We start from the raw sequence: 19,871 nt of genomic DNA, 5'->3' as shown, positions 1-19,871 counted from the left end.
ATATTTTCTGAGTATTCTGATACGTCTCCTTAATTCTTGATTAACAAGGGGGTGAAAGGTTATTTGGGGTAGGCAGGAATGTGGGGTTGAGGTTACAATCTGATCAGCCATGATCTTATTGAATAGAGGAGTAGGCTCGAGGGGCTGAGTGGCCTACTACTGCTCCTAATTTGTATAAGAAACATAAGAAGTAGGAACAGAAGTTGATCAGGAGTATGTCTGCCACTGCATTTCTACTGACATATCCCTTAACCTAATTTTCCAGTTGACTGGTGGAGCAGGCCCAAGGGACTGAATAGTGTTAATACTCCCAGGTTAATTTATTCTTTCATGGGATGTGGGCACATTTGTTGCCCATTCCTAACTGCCCTTGAACTGAGTGGCTTGCTGGGTCATTTCAGAGGGCAGTCAAGAGGCAACCACATTGCTGTGGGTCTGGAGTGACATGTAGGCTAGACAGGGGAAGGATGACATATTTCCTTCCCTACAGGACATTAGCCAACCAGATGGATTTTCACAACAATCAGTTTCAATTCAACACTAGCTTTCAATTCAAGATTTTAATAATTGACTTTAAATTCCACCAGCTGCAGTGGTGGCATTTGAACCCCTGTCCCCACTGGGGCTTCTGCATTATTAATCCAATGACATTAGCACCACACCACCATCTCCCCCTTTATATGTTCCTATACATAAACTCTGTTGCTAAGTATTTCCAGCATTTTCTGTTTTTATTTCCCATTTCCAGCCTCTGGAGTATTTTGCCATTGAAAAATGTTTTCTATCTGCTTTGGAGGAGAAGGCGGTGCCAGAGCTTTGATTGACATTCAGCTGGAGTGGGTCGTGAAGGGGGGGGGGGGGGGGGGGGGGGGGTGGGGAGCGGTGTGTTGCGGTCACCTCTCTGGCGTGGCGATTGGCTGAGCGGAATATCAATCAATTCACGGACGCATGCGCAATTGACGGGTTGGTGCCCAGGCTGCGGCTCGTGCCGGAACGGCTGAGGGGGAGGGGGGGAGGAAATGAAGGCGGTGCCGCTGTGTTGATTGACATTCATTTCTACCCCACCCCCCCTACCCCGCCCCTCGTTGCTGGCCCGACGATTGGCTGAATTGGACGTCAGTCATCGTAGTGGCGCATGCGCGCCGGCTGGCTTGGGGCCGAGGCTGTGGCTGGTGCCGGAGTCGATGGGTGAAGGGAGGGCCATGAATTTTTCTGTTGTTTATCAATGTGACGAACTATAACGGTAGGCGTCTTACGTTAAACTATTATAAACATAGCCGTCAAGGCGCCTTTTGTTTATTTGTTAACAGATAACGTGCAGTTTAATCTCTGAGGAGCAGCCTGCCGAATAAATTCATGTTTTTTGTTGGAGTCGAGACCAGGCCTCAGACTAGGCCTCGGGGTCCTTTTTTTTCCCTCCTCCACTTAACTTTTGATTTTAAATTAGCCACAGTTGGGGTTGGGTTGCAGTTTAAACGCTGGGCTCAGTTTTTATTTTAAAGTATGTGCAGTTTTTTTTTTAAATTGATGCCCGTAATCAGTGATAGGCTCATGGTCGAAGGGTGAAGCTGAATAGGTTTCACCAAAGGCCTGTTGCTGTGGGGCTTCCACCGGTTATAATTTTCCTTCCACCTGCCGCAGTGCTACCAAGAAGAGGCAGAGAGGGCTGAACTCGTTTGGAGTTTATGGGGAAGATTCATATCAATTTGTTGGATTGGAGGTGACCAATCCAACTACTTAGGGGGGAGGGGGGGGTGTAATTATTTTTCCTCGTGTTAGGAATTGTTTTTGAGCGCAATTTGAGGGTTAAATTCCACCTTTATTTTGCCTTTTTTTAAGTTAAGGAAGTGTTTTTTCTTAATTTTTAACAAAGTTTGGATGTATTTAGAACTGGGAAACTTTTAAATGCTGAAATTTTGATTACTTTGCAATTTTGAAATTTAATGCAGTGCTGTTTAATTCACTGCATCAAATTCAAAAAAAGATTAAAATGTGGTCATTCACGTTTGCTAGCATAACTAGTTGCTGCACTTGGGAGTAATTGTGTTAAACGACTTGGGAGGATTTTCTCGTGAAGCGTTGTATAACTACAAATTTCTCCCTTTTAATGTCAGGAAGATGTGGTTAATGTGCTCCTTAACATGAAATGTTTTCTGTATCCTGATTACTGTAGTAATACTACATTTGGTACATTAACAATTTTTTGCATTACTATAATGTATGGGTTACTTAATCAACTGCTGGGCTACTTGCTTACTCCTTGGTGAGTAATTTTAAAAAGGGATTGGACAAGTTACAAGTTATAGATGTGGGTGATCTAATACAATGAGGTACTTCATTTGGCAGATTTAATGTGTAGTATAATATTGCTGCTGAAATTGTTTCTGATCTCACCAGGGCTTCAAATAAAACTGCAGAACAAAATGTACCTGTACAACTTAACTAGTCTTTAGAAATAAAAACATGACTAATTTTCAAATACTTTATCCAGTCCAATAAAACCTTCAACTCTGAAATTACATTTGCAAGATACTTGTGTACAAATTTCTTAATGAGTTAGTTTGACAATTTTCCTCACGACATCAGTAGAGGTGTTAACTTACTACTTTTAATACCGCAGCTAAGGTAGCAAAAAAGAATGAACCAACAACATAACCACTGAAGTATAGTAACTATCCTAATATAGGGAGATGTGATACAAGGTCATACACACACCAGTGCAATAAATGACTGAATGTTGTATTGCAGTTGGATTGGCTGCATGATAGGTAATGGCTAGGCTCTTGAAATCAAGTTATAGGATCTTGTGCATTGATCTGAGTTGGCAGACTGGATGTTGATTTTTGCCTTGCATCCAAAAATATGGCACCTCCAACAGTGTAGCACTCCCTCATTATTGCATTAAAGTGTTCCTTTAGATTATGTGCACAAGTCTCTGGAATAGGACTTGAACAAAGAGCAGACGGGAATTTAAGAGTGTGCTGGTTAGCATAGTTGTGAAAGCTGGGTTTTTGCTGACAGTTTATAACCTTTTGGTGGAAATGATTAATTGCATTTTATTGTATCTCTGCAGGTGGTGATCAGTAGAAGATGGTGTCATGGACTCAAGATGATGAACTCTGTCTAATCGCAGGCGTTGATTAAGCTGAATACATTGTGATTTCCAATAATTGAGACAGTGATTCTGAAAGCTGTCTACTTTAATGAAAAGAACAATGTAGTCAGCTTAACTGAATCATCTGTAAAATTTGATTAGTACCATAACTCTCAAATAATTCACTTGGACTGGCTTATGTTTAGTTTTTTTAATTGGGTATTTGATTAAGATATAATTTGTTCAGGACTCTGTATAGCTTAGAATTAATATTAGGTTTTGAAAGATGGAGACGTTTGGAAGTATACCACCTATGCCCAAAGAGCCACTGAATGTGGAGAATCAGCCGTGTCCCCCACCTCTTCCTCCAAGTACGCCGCCGCCTCCACCACCTCCCCTGCAAACGTCCAGTGACGCAGAAGTTATGGACGTTGGCTCTGGTGGTGATGGACTTTCAGACACTCCCGCTGGGGACTGTAACACGTGCAGCCAAGACCAGCTTGTTACGATGGAATCCACTGTCTTTAACAATCAATTCACAACCGTATCGGGATGCTGTCCACTGAATCCAAGAACAGCACGTCACGCACCAGCTGTTCCTAAGTTTGCCCCTGATATTAAGTTGCTCAAAGATGTAAAAATTCGAGTTGTCTTTACAGATAATAGTAAAAGCAAGGACAGGCAGGTAGTTTATACTGGTGTTGAATCTGGTGAGAAAAATATCGAATTTATCAATAGTGTTAATGGAGATTTGCATGGCACTCCTTTTGACAGTAATAGAATAGTGGGGTCAGGGGGCTTCTGCAGTAAAAGTACTGATAAGCAAGAGGTTGAAGACAATCAAGAGAAAAAAGTGGAATTTGCAGTACTCGATGAACTAGAAGACTTTACAGAAAACTTCGAAACAGATGATGTTGAGGGAACAGGTTTCAAATCTGAAATGATCATTCAACAGGATCACGTCGATGAAGAAGCTCTGAGTTATTCATTTGAGGTATGTGAGCAGGGTTCAAAATACTCACGTGCACATGTGATTGCACGTGGAGTTATCCTTGTGTTATATAAATGCCTTGTCTACCTTTTCCGTTTTGTCCCTTTCACTTGCCTGGTGCATGTAACCTTTTATTAAAGATGGGCCAAAAAAACATGCTGGACTTCAAAACTTCTCAACTGTTGACATTTGCAGGCCATTGTGATCAGGCTTCTAATTGTTCACTCTGTTTACATGCATCAGGTAACATGTATAGTATTTTGAACCCTGTGTGTTTTTTTTCCAGCCCTTTCAGGCCAGCACATCTTGCCCACCGACATAACTTTTCAATCTGGTAAAGTTTCAGAGTGCAAGTTATTTCTGTCCACAGTGCAGCAAGCTATATTTATATCTACACATAATTAGTGAGGGGAAAACATTTGCATTATTGGTGGATGTGCAGATTGTCTTAGTTTTTTTAATGCAAAAGTATCCTTCCATTCCTACTTCGCTTCTGTTTCTGGAACTGTGGTCCTTCAGTCAGTAGAGTGGATGAACAGAAATGCAAACTGCTGCGTAGTTCTGATGCCAGTCTCTTGTCTATGAATTGGTTAGTCGGAGTTGTGTCCACCCATCTGTAGGTGTGTATGGATGAACCAACTCTGAAGACTGACCAGAGCATTAGATAAAGCTCAATACAGTGATGGCATCGAGCCCAGGCTGGAACTTTAAACTCTGACAACGGAAATGTGCAACAAGTATCTTTTGCATCTTCATTGTATTGTGTGTGTTTCAATTTAAAATAACCTGCCCACTTTTTAAATGGCTGCAAGGCCATTTATTTGTCCGTGTGTGTATGTATATATGTATGCATATATATATACACACACACACGCATACAAGAACCTATTTTCAGTGCTTCAGAGGAATTTATTGTCATCAAATTTAAATGATAGCATTCCACGCAATGTTATTGTAGTTATAAACTCCAGTGATAAAATACAAGCTTGTCTTTGGGCTCACCAGACCTAATTATTCAGGTATGTTGTAATGCTTTTATTAGTTTATGAAGTGCTTTTTTTTTGAAACAACTGTCTTCCATTGCTTCAAAGGCATTTTAAATTGCTAACAGCATTCTTTTAACTTTTTACGTTATTAAAAATAATTTAATATTGCCCAGAAACAAATTGGATATACCAGAATGGTCGATTCATTGTTCCTGAGAGTTCCAATTTTACTTCATAGAGGAACATCAGACTTTTTTTTAAGAACATGCGCTCTGAAGTTAACTGACAGGCTTAAGGTGTACATATATATTTATTTCAGCCACCTAGTATTCCTGTTGTTAAAAGTTTTGGGACAGCTTGGTAAATGATCAGTATTTGTGGCCATTGCTATACAACTTGGTGCAAAATCCTATGGCTTTAGTTTAATAGAACAAACAAGATTTAAATTACACAATTATTGTGTGAATGCAACTAGACTTAAAAATCATTTTTTTCCTTTGAAATGCCCCATTTAGAAACCTTAATACTGTTATAGTGGGATGGCCTTCAATGCTGTATTTTACAGGATGATTTTGATAATGATGTTGATGCGCTCCTGGAGGCGGTGCTACCTCCTCCTAGAAAGAGGAAACGGGTAGAAGAGGAGAATACTGGTGACAGCGACCACCAGACTGATGAAGAAACAAGTGTGCAGCCAATGATGACCAAAATTAAAACTGTGTTAAAAAGTAAGTGGGCTACACAACCTAACCTGGTTTTCTTCCCTTTCCTCCTGAAGATGTCGTATGGTTCAATAGATTCTGGCCAAACCTTACGAAGATGACAATTTTTCACATGTAATATTGTGTTTGCCAGAGATTTTACTATGAACAGAATTGCAAACTAACCTAATTTTAAACTAAACTATCCTTAAGTACCATTCACATATGCACACTTTCCAGCTGGGATCATTGTCAGTTAGAAACTGTAAATTGCTGATTTATTTTTTCCCTATGTTAGCACCCAACTAAAATCAAATTGGGACAGGTTGGAGTTGAGCCTCAGACTTTTCTGGTCATTTTAGCTCAGTAGCAGTATTGTTGATGGAAGCTTAAACTATGAAGTGTTCTGTTGGGGACTTTTTGGCTTGTTCTGAACTCAGACAAATTTCGTCAGATTTATCACGTCTCCAACAATAGCTAGATTGTTGGATGGACATTGTTAAATGTGGTAGAACTGTAAACTGCAAAATTTTATTCAACTTTAAAAGGTTGGTGTCCTTGTCTGAAAGAAGAGTTGCAGAGTTGGATAATGTCAGTGAACTCAATCAAGTCGATGAATTTGAAGCTTTTGGGAATAATGACTTTCTTTAATCAGATTTTATAGTGGCTATCCTTAAACTCCTCTCAGGCAGTTTTAATGCTCACTATTCAAACACGTTTAAAACCAATAAAGAAATGCCAGATTTGTAAATTTTTAAGATGGGGACTTGATGGTGTTTAAGAAAAGGTTACTCATTATCCATTTTTACATCTGTGGTTGAAATTAAATGAGTGTGGTATACAAAGATTTGGCGTAGGTGAAAGCACCTTCTACTCTTGTCTCACTGCTACCCTTATCTTTTTGACACAAATCCTAGTTCTTGATACTGACATTGTTCCTGTAGGAGGGTGGGGGTGGGTGGGGGTTGGGGGGAGGGTAGGGTAGGGGTGGGTTCGGGTTGGGGGGAGGGTAGGCTAGGGATGGGTTGGGGGGTTTGGGAGTGTGGGTGGGGTGGGGGCAAAGGGAAAAGGATATTGCAATATTCATCAAGGAATCAGTTACAGCAGTATGGAGGGATGACATCTTAGAAGGCTCCTCGAATGAAGCCATATGGGTAGAACTGAAAAACAAAAAAGGAGCTATCACTTTGCTGGGACTGTACTATAGGCCCCCAACAGTCAGTCAGAGAGAAATAGAAGAGCAGATATGTAGGCAAATTTCAGAGAAGTGCAAAAATAATAGGGTAGTAATAGTGGGGGATTTCAACTTCCCCAACATCAACTGGGTTAGTCATAGTGTTTAGAGGGAGTGGAATTCTTAAAGTGCATCCAGGAGAGCTTTTTAAGCCAGTACATAGAAGGTCCTACAAGAGCAGGGGTGGTCTTGGACTTAATTTTAGGGAATGAAGTCGGGCAAGTGGTAGAGGTATCAGTGGGGGAGCATCTTGCAGAAAGTGATCTTAACTCCGTTAGATTCAAGGTTGTTATGGAAAAGGACAAGGATGGGCCAGAAATCAGAGTTCAAAATTGGGGGAAGGCCGATTTTAATAAGCTCAGATATGATTTGGCCAGAGTGGATTGGGAGCAGCTGCATTTAGGTAAATCTGCGTCAGAGCAGTGGGACTCATTCAAGAAGGAAATAGGAAGAGTACAGGGCCAACATATTCCAGTAAAGATAAAAGGGTGGGACCAGCAAACCCAGGGAACCCTGGATGTCGAGGGATATACAGGATTGGAAAAAGGGAGGCTTATGGCAGATGCCGAGGGCTTAAAACAGCGGAAGTCCCAGAACAGTATAGAATGTGTAGGGGGGATCTTAAAAAGGAAATTAGGAAAGCAATAAGGGGGCATGAAAAAACATTGGCAGGTAAAATAAAGGAAGCTCCAAAGTTATTTCACAAGTACATTAAGAGTAAGCAGATAACTAGGCAAAGAGTAGGGCCCATTAAGGAGCTTAATGGCAATTTGCGTGTGGAGCCGGAAGACGTAGGTAGGGTTCTAAATGAATACTTTGTGTCAGTGTTCACAAGTGAGAGGGACGATGTGGGTATGGAAGTCAAGCAGAAGGACTGTGATATAATTAAAGAAATTAGCATAGAAATGGAGGAGGTTCTAAGTGGTCTGGCAGGCTTAAAAGTAGATATATCTCCAGGCCTGGATGAAATGTATCCCAGGCTGTTGAGTGAGATAAGGGAGTAGATAGCAGAGGGGCTGGCAATAATTTTCAATACCTTTCTAGCCACAGGAGTTGTGCCAGAGGACTGGAGGACAGCCAATGTGGTACCATTATTCAAGAAAGGAGGAAGGGATAAACCAGGGAACTACAGGCCAGTCAATTTAACCTCAGTAGTGGGGAAATTATTGGAAACAGTTGAGGGACAGAATTAACCTACACTTGGAGAGGCAGGGATTAAACAAGGGCAGTCAGCATGGTTTTGATAAGAGGGGGTCATGTCTGACCAATTTAATTGAATTTTTCGAAGAGGTGAACAGGTGTCTAGATGAGGGCAATGCATTTGACGTAGTCTACTTGGACTTCAGCAAGGCTTTTGATTACGTCCCACATGGGAGACTGATAGCTAAGGTAAGAGCCTATGGGATCCAAGGCAATTTGGCAAATTGGATCCAGAATTGGCTGAGTGGCAGGAAGCAGAGGGTGATGGTCGAGGGGTGCTTTTGTGACTGGATGCCTGTGTCCAGTGGGGTTCCACAGGGATTGATGTTGGGTCCCTTGCTGTTTGTGGTGTTAATGAACGATTTAGACTTGGATGTAGGAGGGTTGATCAGTAAGTTCGCGGATAACACGAAAATTGATGGGATGGTAAATAGTGAGGAGGATCGCCTTAGATTACAGAAGGATATAGACGGGCTGGTCAGCTGGGCTGATCAGTGGCAAATGGAATTTAATCCGGATAAGTGTGAGGTGATGCATTTGGGCAGGACAAACAAAGCTTGGGAATACGTGATGAATCGTAGCACCCTGGAAAGTACCGAGGATCAGCGGGACCTTGGTGTCTATGTCCAACGGTCCCTTAAGGTAGCGGGACAGGTAGATAAGATGGTTAAGAAGGCATATGGGATACTTATTAGCCAAGGCATAGAGTATAAGAGCAAGGAGGTTATGCTGGAACAATATAAAACACTGGTTAGGCCACAGCTAGAGTATCGCATGCAGTTCTGGAAGCCACATTATCGGAAGGGTGTGATTGCACTAGAGAGAGTGTAGAGGAGATTTACCAGGATGTTCTCTGGGCTGCAGAGTTTTAGTTATGAGGAGAGATTGGATAGACTGGGGTTATTTTCCCTGGACCAGAGGAGATTGAGGGGGGGAACATGATTGAGGTGTATAAAATTATGAGGGGCATAGATAGGGTAGACTTTTCCCTTTGGCGGAGGGATCAATAACCAGTGGGCATAGATTTGAGGTAAGGGGCAGGAGGTTTAGAGGGGATGTGAGGAAGAATTTTTTTTCCCAGAGGGTGGTGAGAATCTGGAACTCTCTGCCCGAAAGGGTGGTAGAGGCAGAAATCCTCATAACATTGAAGAAGTATTTGGGTGTGCACTTGTGATGCTGTGGCATACAAGGTTATGGGCCTAGTGCTGGAAAATGGGATTAGAATAGTTAGGTACTTGTTTGACCGGTGCAGGGTCGATGGGCCGAAGGGCCTTTTTCTGTGCTGTAGACCTCCATGGCTCTGTGCTTTGTTAGATCTCACAAGCCAAGTTGTGGTTCTTTGTGTCACTGTTTTTATGGGTCACCTCCATGGTGGTCCGTGAGTTTTACGATATTTTCATCCCTGATTCTGTTTTTGTATTGTGACTGAATTAAGATGCCTTGTGCTTTACCTGGTGTTAAATTTGTTTTAATCTTTATAGATCGTGGCCGGCCACCAAGTGAACCCCTTCCTGACGGCTGGATCATGACATTCCATAATTCTGGTATCCCAGTTTACCTGCACAGGGAAACCAGGGTGGTTACTTGGTCACGACCTTATTTCTTAGGAACCGGAAGCATCAGGGTAGGAAATAAATTAAATAATACGTCTTGAAAATTATTATATGATTCATTTTCTGCTGAAGGCAGTGACTTGTATTGGGAAACATTCCAAAGGTCCTGCTGGCTCTCCAGTTTTTCAAATTGATTCTTGGGACATGGGCATGCTGACCAAGCCAATATTGTCATGAGATGGCGATTTTGGGGTTTTAATTCATGGTTTTTTTTCTTCATTCTTTCATGGGATGTGGACCTCACTGGCAAGGTCAGCATTTGTTACTCATCCCTAATTGCCCTTAAACTGAGTGGCTTGCTCGGCTATTTCACAGGGCAGTTAAGAGTCAACCTCATTGCTGTGGGTCTGGAGTCACATGTAGGCCAGACCAGGTAAGGACGGCAGATTTCCTTCCTTAAAGAATATTTGTGAACGAGATGGGTTTTTGATGACGAAAGCAAAATACTGTGGATGCTGGATATCTGAAATAAAAACACAAAATGCTGGAAAATCTTAGGCCTGACAGCATTTATAGAGTGAGAAACCGATTTTACGTTTGAGTCCATGTGACCCTCCTTCAGATTTTTATGATGATAGATTCATAGCCACCAATAGTTTTCAATTCCAGATTTTATTAATTGAATTTAAATTCCACCAGCTGCCATTGTGGGATTTGAACTCATGTCACCAGAGTATTAGCTCTGGATTGCTAGTCCAGTAGTATTACCACTACACCACAGCTACAGTCTATGTAGTGAAGATATCTCCACTTGGGCAGGCTTAGTGAATGTTTTTGCATCTTTGCACCTGTAGTTGAGGTTGACTTGATAAGAATTGGCTGATTTTATCTCCTTTGTGTAACCAAGGAATTCTGAGTCTATTTACACCACCCCAGTTGCTCCTCTGGTTAATACTGCGTAGGTTATTTTTGACCTTCCTATTTGGATTCTGTGTTTTTTCCAGAAAGTCATTTTGTAAGTATGTTTAGCTCCATGAGTGCTATGATTTATTATCACAGACCTACTTTATTTCTTCTCTGCCAATTTAACTCTGTAGAAAATAAGCTGTAGTGGTATAATGTATTAATTTTGAAAGCAGTGCATTTGGTTTATGTACAAGATGGATTGTGGTTATTTCTAATTGGCAAGGCATATGTATGCCTAATGCAGTTTCTCATTTCACTCTTCATGTGCTCTTATCTGCTGGAATGGTAAATTATGCTGCCTGCAATTTTTTTCAAAACCACAATCCTTAATGTAGCATTTTTTCTTCTTTCCCCCTATTTCCCCAGCCCAGTGTTGGCCTCATCCAAACTGAACGTATTGTTTACTGTCACTCTCCTTTTCATTATCTCAACAGTGCACATAATTTGCTCATGGAAAATATTTCTTCTTTCGCAAATGCTCTGTTACAATTTGTTATGCAATGTACAAGAAAAATATGGGTGGGGTGACTTTGAACATGGTACTTTTTATTTTTTCCTGTCCCCACGTCTTTTCCTTTACTGGCCCTTAATGGACAATGTGCAATCTACAGGTGCCTTCCTCTAGGTTGATTGCTGGGAGACACGCAATCAGAGTAGGCTTGTGAGGATGGCCCATCTTTCTTCCTGTTTTCTTTTTGGCACTTGATATTGTGGTCTTGTCTTGGTGTTTCCAGCTTATATTCTTCCTTCATTAATCAGCAGTTGTCTTTCGCGAATGTTTCTTAGAAACCTTACCCATAAGTGGATTAAAAGTTTCTTTTTATTTTTGTTCTGTGCAGAAACATGACCCTCCACAGAGCAGCATTCCCTGTCTACATTATATGAAAATGAGAGACCAAGAGGAGAGAGAGCAGAATAAGCTGGCTAGCAATAGAGAGATAACCAAAGTGACCACGAACGGAGAAATGTCCCCAGAAAATTGTGAGAACACAACAATGGAAGTAAATGAGAAACTCGACTACACTGCCACTGATCACAACTCTGTAACTAATTCAGTACCTCTCAGTAGCTCAGGTACATTATACTGTAAATCCTTAGATGAAAGAGACTCTTTGGGTGGAATCATTGCAGCAGGAGCCCTTGGACAGGTGAAGGCTAAAGTAGAAGTATGCAAAGAAGAATCTATTGGTAAGATGATGCTTGATCTTTTCTAAAATAGTATGATAAACGGTTATTCAGGTTAGGAATTTAACGTGTCTCTGTCATGGTGTGGATGTGTGCATGTGTATCGTGGCTTTTGCTTTTTTTTTCCCCTCACTTCTTAAGATCTCCATGGCAAAGAGGACCTGCTGCCAGGCCTCTCCCATGGTCGCTTGGGCTTCAGTTGCATGGAGGAGGTATGAGGTGACTCAGCCACTTTATTTTTTGTTGCATGCTCCCTTTCCCTTGGCAAGTATTAAGTCCACTCTATGCTGCCCCATGATGGCACAGCTGAGATTCAGAATATCTTAATTTAAGATTTTGAACTGTTCTACAAATTGTGTTAAAAATTGGAAGGCAGTCCTGTGCACCTGGCATTACTACAATTTGTAGGTGCTGTGGTGTGTTCTGAAATTGGTTATCAGATCCATATAAATCACCATGCAAAATGAGTTATTTTGTGCTTGCTGATGGTAAATGTGGCCATTGTATTTACCTGACTTAATTGTGTTAAGCTGTCTAATCAGAATATAAAAACAAAGCTTTGATGTTTTCTAAAGTTTCATGTTTAAAAACTACACCTGTCTTTTGGCAAATTACATTTTTGTTTCTTGTAAGAGCTTCTGGTTTCTGAAGTCTGCTACAAATTTTACGTTTAACCTAGATGTTCATTTTATCACATTAAAATAGTTGCCATTATTATTTCCTATCACAGCCTTTGATTAAGTAGTACAAAATGAATCTTAGGGAAATTTATATTTATACGTAATTATACTTTAAGTAACCAAATTTGTTTGCCGGGACTGTCAGCCTAGAAGAGTACACTGAATACAGGTTTCTCCCATTCACTTCCCATTTTATTATTTATGCAATTTTAAAAATCTACAACGTTTCCAGGTATTGAGGAATTTAAAAAATACCTGGAAAAACGCTTTGATTTCGAACAAGTCACTGTGAAGAAATTCAGGACCTGGGCTGAACGGCGTCAGTTTAATCGGGAGATGAAGCGGAAGCAAGCAGAAGCTGAACGGCCAATTTTGCCAGCCAATCAAAAGCTCATTACACTCTCTGTCCAGGATGCACCCACAAAAAAAGGTAAAAGCAATATGTAAATTTTCCACCAATTTCTGACATAAACTGTTTATAATTATGCCTCCAACATCTTTCAGAAAGTGAACTTGTACTTTGTGAATGCATATAAATGATGGGTATGCAGACTTGGTGATATGCCTGTATATTAGGGCGTTGGTATTGGCCTAATGGTATTGGGTTTAATTCCAGCTACGGTGATTTTGTTTTTCTTCCCCAAACACCCCCGTCCCCATTTGAGTTGCAGGCTGAAAAATGTTCAGTTTAAATCATCCCAATTTGATTTCTGTGTGATTTGAATATGTTGGTGCATCTCAGTTGTACAAAGAATTTAATTGACTGTTTGGTATTATGAACTGAAAATCTTGGTGTAATTTTGCTATTAGTGATGTGTCGGTACACCTGTTTAATTGTATGTACTAAATAGACCAAGCTCTTGTTCAATTGCAGCACGTACACATGGTTTTTATTCAGGTTTCTATAGTGTCCCAACCAGAGGAAATAATCATTTCCTATTCAATAGTGCTGCTAAGTGAACCATGCTAACAATGTTGCTGTGAGCGTTAAGAACTTATTTCTGGTGCATTTGTATTTTTTGGATGGAACATACACATTTTAAAAGGTTTACCCTTTTTATAATTTTCATTGTTAGCTAGGTAGTGAGCAAGAATGGCCTGGGGATAATGGCTTTCTTGTGATTTTTCGGTTTCCTGCCTTCCTGAGTTATATTATGGGAGATTGGTGTTGCTCTTGTGTGACTTGCCTCTTCTGTTAAAGTTGGTTTTTTACTTTGCCATTGTCCAAAAACACATTTTTGTTCTATTTCAGACATCTGACTTTTTTTTTCACGTGCGTACATTTGGGCCATCTCCAACCAAAAGGGTTACCTCAAAGTTTGCTCTTGGCCCTGTGCGTGAGCTGTTCTGGGATTAGTAACAGGGTTGTTACTGTGTTGATTGCACTCCCTGGGAGGAAGCTCCTTTCCTGTCAAGTATCTCCTTATGGCATGGCTGAGTTTGAGCTTGCCACATTTGCAGCCACAAGGATAACTAGAAAAATGGAAAAGAATTTCTTGGATCATTTTCCACGGGGGTAGTTTTTAAGTAGTCGCATGGATTGCTTTGCTGTGAGAAGCTACACCATAGATCGTTAGGATACAAGTGATCACCATGACAATTGTGGAATGCAATTATCTACATTTAGTGACTCAAGCTTTTTGTCGGCATTTACATAGAATAGAAATACTTTGCTGTTAATTATGTTTTTAGGTTAGTAACATGAAAGGACATGTGAGAATGTACAGTGAATATAGATTGTCCTGTTTGAGATTTACTACACCTGACTTTTGCAATATTTTAATTTTAGTGATGTAGCACAAGTATATTTTAAAATTTGTTTTAGAATCAAGGGAGGAATTAACTGTTACTGTATTTCTTAAACCAAAGACACACTCCTGCCAAATCTCCCTATAGTGTCTCAGTCCTAGGGTAAGCCCAATTGCTGCCTCTCTCACCCCAAGTTTTAGCAACCCTTCTTGGTTTAGTCTTTATGTTCAATTTTTATGGTCAGCTTTTGGCATATTGGGAAACCTAAACAACTCCATGGTGCTTCACAAGTTCTATAATGGAGGTAATATTCCTTTCCAATGTAGTAAACTCAGGTTTTTGGCAACGGATTCTAGCTCTTAACTAACAGTACTTTTTTTATTCATGATTAGCTTTCAGTCAGTCTACAACATTTTAGTTTGAAAATATTAGTTTGGGAGGGCAACCGAATGAGCCTTGAGACCTTCGTATGTTTTTCTTTAATGCTTTAAAGCATCTTTCAACAACTAGTCTCTCTTGATTTGAAAGTCAACACCTGCATAGAGGAATAACTGGCAGGAAAGCACCTGAAGCACTCATGTCTTGGAGGTGGGGTTGTTAGGTCTATGGTCAGGCAGTTGAAGTTGCTGACAGCTGTTTGGGAGGCTGTTCAGCACCAGCTGATTTTGGCAGTCTCAGTGGAGGTTAGTATCACTGAGGAAACAGGATGCAGAGAGCTGTTTATGGTTCAGAATAGTAAATACCAGCATAGGCAAGATGGGCTGAATGGTCTTTCTCTGCGCTGTATCACTCTATGATTCTAAGTTGAACATTCTTGATCAGCTGGCATTTTCCTTTATCCTTGGGGTGAAAGGCCAAAAAAAAAATCCAAGATTTGCATTTATATAGCACCTTTCATGCCCTCTGGCTGTAAACTCTTTGGAACATCCAATGAACTGTTTGAATTTTACTTGCTTTTGTAATGTAGAAAATGTGGCAACCAAATTGTGCACAGTAGAGTCCCACAAACAGTGATGTGATAGTGTCTAAATAACCTGCTTTGATTTTGGGGGATAAATATCAAGCTACAGCTAAGACATCTCCTTTGCAGTGAATAATTGAGGTTTCACTATATAGAACTATTTAATCAGTCAATGGATGCCGGTGAACTGATTGTTTCCTAATCCGAGCCACTAATCCATTTTTTATGAAATTTAAAGAAATATTTTAGGGATGTAAGCTTTAAACAGAAGACTGAATACACTTCTAAAGTAAACAAAGCATTTTACAATGTCAGGATTGAGAGTAATTAAAGTTAGGCTAACAAATAACTTCTCTGGATTATTCCTTTGATGTGGAATAGAATTTTTGTCTAAAAGGAGATTCACGGACTGGTAAGTGGTAGCACTTGTAATCAATGTCTGTCAATGTTTCCTGTCACAGCAATCCCGAATGTTCATGTGCTGAACAAACAGACTGCACGCAACCAATGTTCCCCATGAGATGCACGTTTGTGTAGCCATGCAGCAATCTTAAAGGGACTGCACAGAGCAACAAACAGGTTGCACATAACAAAAATTGAAGGAAACCCTGGCCCGCTGTCAACAAAACTCCATTTTGTGAGGGAAACAATAGAGAAAATTGCACTTTGGTATCCTTTTCTCCTCTCCTCAATGGTGTAAATCTGGATGCGCTCCCTAATCCAGGCAACTCAGACCTCTGTGAAGGAGAATCGGGGAGGTTGTTACTCTTGACAGTTCTGCTCTAAGACAGTTTATAAAGGTCTGCAGTAAATGGTTTAGACCTTAAGGGAAAGCTGTTTCCATTGAAAAATTAAGTTGATGAGGTTTGATGGTCGACAACCCTCCTGTGCACTTTATTCTTTTACTTGGAAAGTAATGAGGGATTGAGTTCCATAGGCTCTCAAAATAGAAATGCGATTTTTTTTTTAAGTTCAGAATATCAGCTGGCACTAGGAATGAAACAAAAGTAATTTTGGTAATTATAATGTCTCACATTATCTTCCTTTTGTGAAGTTGGTTAATGTTTGTATTTTACTATAGCATTTCAAGGAAATATGCATCATTCACAGTGTGAGTGCAAACTTTTCTGTTTGCTGAAAAGCCAGTTTGCAACCATCTTCAGCCAGAAGTGCCAGGTGCCACTTGGCCACCTCCAGAGCTTCGAACCATTACAGAAGCTAGTATTCTGCCAATTCGATTCACTCCACATAATATCAAGAAATGGCTGGCTGTCCTGGATACAACGAAAGTTGTGGGTCTTGACAACTGCCCAGTAGAAGGCTTGCGCTCCAGGACGAGCTTTGTGTCTAGCCAGGCTATTCAAGCACAGCTACAGCACTGACATCTACTTGACAGTGTGAAAATTTGTCCAGGTATGTCCCGCCCACCAAAAGCAACAAAAATCTAATCGGCTAATGACCGCTCCATCAATTTACTCTCAATCATCAGTGCAGTGATGGAAGGGGTCATCGACAGTGCTATCAAATGACACTTAGCCACCAATAACTTGCACATAGATGCTCAGTTTAGGTTTCACCAAGACCACTCAACTACAGACCTCATTGCGGCTTTGGTCCGAACTTAGACAAGAGAGCTGAATTCCAGATTGAGAAGAGACTAACTGTCTTTGACATCAAGCCAATATTTGACCAAATGTAGCATCAAGGATCCCTAGTGAAATTGATGTCAGTGGGAATTGGGGGCTGGGGTGGGGAGTAACTCTTGGAGTAGTACCCAAGATCTTGTCACTGTTGGAGGCCAATTAACTCAGCTTAAGCACATTACTTATGTGCTTAACTATGAGTTTCTTGGGGACAATATCCTGCCTGACCATCTTCAGCTGCTCCATCAATGACCTTCCCTCCAACATAAAATCAGAAGTGGGGATGTTCATTGATGGTTGCAGTGTTCAGTTCCATTAGTAATTCCTCAAATACTGAGGGCCCTCTACCTGAAGGAAACACAACATTTGGGCAGGGGCTGATAAATGACAAATAACATTCTCACCAAACAAGTGCAAGGTGGTAATCATCTCCCAAACCCCCCCCCCCCCCCCCCCCGATATTCAACAGCATTATTATTGTAAAATCTTCCACCATCGACAGCCTGTAGGTAACTATTGACCAGAAGCTTAACCGGACCTGGCATATAAATACTGTGGCTACAAGAGCAGGTTAGAAACTGAGTATTCTGCAGTGAATTACTCACCACCTGACACTCCAAAGCCTGTCCACCATCCACAAGGCACAAATCAGGAGTGTGACGGAATATTGCCCACTTGCCTGGATGTGTCTTCCTCCAACAATCCAGGAAAAAGGAGTTTGCTTGATCACCTCACCCACCACCATAAACATTCACTTCCTCTACCACTGGTGCACAGAAGCAGCAATGTGCACCATCTGCAAGATGCACTACAGAAATTCGCCACAGCTTTTTTGACAACACCCCTCAAACCTACTACTAGAAGAACAAGGGCAGCAGGTGCATGGGAGCACCACTACCTGCAAGCTCCCTTCCAAGTCACACACCATCCTTACTTGGAAATATATTGGCATTTCTTCACTGATGATTTGTTCAAAATCCTATAGCTCTCACCTTGACAACACTTTGAATACCTACTCTCCATGGACTGCAGCAGTTCGAGGGTGGCTCATCATCAACTTCTCAATGGCTTTGACAGGAAAGCCCACATCCCATAATATTTTTAAAAAAGATTACTCCCTCTGTTCATGTTCATTTATATTTCCTTTGGTTGTGGAACTCATCAAATCTAAAAATGAAGCTGTCTTCTTTTTGCTTGCACCTCCACGCACATCACAATATTCTTTTGCAAATTTTTGTCATCTGGCTCTATTAATATCCCTAAGACCTTCAGTTCCTTTAATTGATAGGATTTGATTTAGTTCCATTGTCAGGTTGGGAGGAAAGGGAGTTCTTATAAACTTGAAGCTTGTGAATTTTAAAACACTATGCCGAAGCTTTGTGCCTTATCAGCATCTTTATTTGGAGGACCTGTTTCGTTTTTTTCTGTCTTTTCCCAAGTGAAAGTAAATTGTCATCCGAGTCATTCTTTATAAATTAATCTCCTAAAACCTGGAATCATCCTTTCCGTTCTTTGAACGCCTTCCAGTTTTTGGTGTGTGGGTAATGTCTAATATTGCACGATAGATAGTGAGCCTGTAATATTGGTGGAGAGCCTATACTAACCGCAAGGTTCCGCAGCTCAATTAAGTTTTGGAGGTAAATTTCAGTTTTCAGCTGCCATGAGTCCATTGCCCCCTTTCATAATTCTTTGCCTGGGACATTTTTCCCATTCCACTTGACTTCTGCTCCGTCTGAAACTGAAGATGGTTGATAAGAAAGTAGCTCCCAAGAAGGGAGCCAAGAAAGCCTTAAAGAAAACAGCAGCAAAAGGTGGGAAGAAGCAGCGAAGTTTGCAGAAGGAGATTTACTCCATCTACATCTACAAAGTGATGAAGCAGTTTCACCTTGACACCGGCATCTCCTCCAAGGCCAAGAGCATCATGAACTCGTTTGTGAATGACATTTCCAAGCGCATTGCGGGTAAGGCTTCCTGCCTGCCCCATTACAACAAGTGCAGCACCGTCAGCTCCCAGGAGATCCAGACCACCGCGCACCTGCTGCTGCCCAGGAAACTGGCCAAGCACACTGTCGGAAGGGACAAAGGAGGTGACCAAGTACTCCAGATGCAAGTAAAACTCCGCAATGGACTGAAAAACACACCCTCAATTCTCCAACCATGTTCCACCCTTTATCTCCAAAGTCTACCCAAGAGCTCCAGCTTCTGCCCTTTACTAATACCAGGTCCACTGGAGTATTCTAGGTCTTCCTCCCTTTTACAGGGACTATTTCAACTACTTGAGCTTTCACTCCAAATATTTCACCTGACTTCCCACCTGAAAAGCTGCTTTGCTGCATGCACTCTTGGATGCAAGGCAGTATTGAAACTGTGATCGGTGCAATGGGCAATCTCTGTTTGTATCTTTATTTGTTATGGCATAATGACCAAATCTGTGCACCATACTCCATTAGTGGCATCACCAGTGACCTATGCAATGTCATAACTTCTGGTTATCGATTGCTGTCCACGTGCATCACAGTATTCAATTTGCCTTATTGACAGGTTCTTCACCTTTCGATTTGGAGTTCCATTACATTTCAACAACAACTTGCATTTGGGTACAAGAAATACTGTTACCTAGAATATAAAAATGTATAGAATGACCTTGAATGATGGGGAAAATTGTGCCATTAAATAGATTGTATAATAGATAATGAACCATAAAAAATTAGAATAAAGAAATGACTTGTACTGTATGTGTTTATATGTTGCATTAATCATCATTACTGGATTGACCATTTAATGGAAATTTGATTGAACAAGTATGAGGCATTCATCAAGTGTATGATTTATTTCATAAGGGATGAATGATTAATTTAGTGATGGTACTTAATCTGGATGCTGCAGTGCAGTTAATGAAATTTTAATATTTAGCATTCTGAGCACAAT

At 40.8% G+C, this 19,871-nt stretch overlaps 1 protein-coding gene across 2 annotated transcripts in view; it reads left to right on the top strand.

Moving 5' to 3' along the window:
- The first annotated feature begins 1,132 nt into the window (after positions 1-1,132).
- dgcr8 (DGCR8 microprocessor complex subunit) overlaps positions 1,133-19,871 on the top strand; it is a 38,076-nt gene continuing 19,337 nt past the window's right edge. For both annotated transcript variants that reach the window (XM_041202328.1, XM_041202327.1), the window contains exons 1-6: positions 1,133-1,243; positions 3,074-4,088; positions 5,637-5,799; positions 9,688-9,830; positions 11,565-11,913; positions 12,823-13,020. In XM_041202328.1, the coding sequence (XP_041058262.1) occupies positions 3,381-4,088; positions 5,637-5,799; positions 9,688-9,830; positions 11,565-11,913; positions 12,823-13,020 (1,561 nt within the window). In that variant the 5' untranslated portion in view covers positions 1,133-1,243; positions 3,074-3,380. The remainder of the gene's footprint in view (positions 1,244-3,073; positions 4,089-5,636; positions 5,800-9,687; positions 9,831-11,564; positions 11,914-12,822; positions 13,021-19,871) is intronic.

This window comes from Carcharodon carcharias, chromosome 13, assembly GCF_017639515.1.
Source record: "Carcharodon carcharias isolate sCarCar2 chromosome 13, sCarCar2.pri, whole genome shotgun sequence".
NCBI lineage: Eukaryota > Metazoa > Chordata > Chondrichthyes > Lamniformes > Lamnidae > Carcharodon > Carcharodon carcharias.
This window is presented reverse-complemented; position numbering and strand designations above follow the sequence as displayed.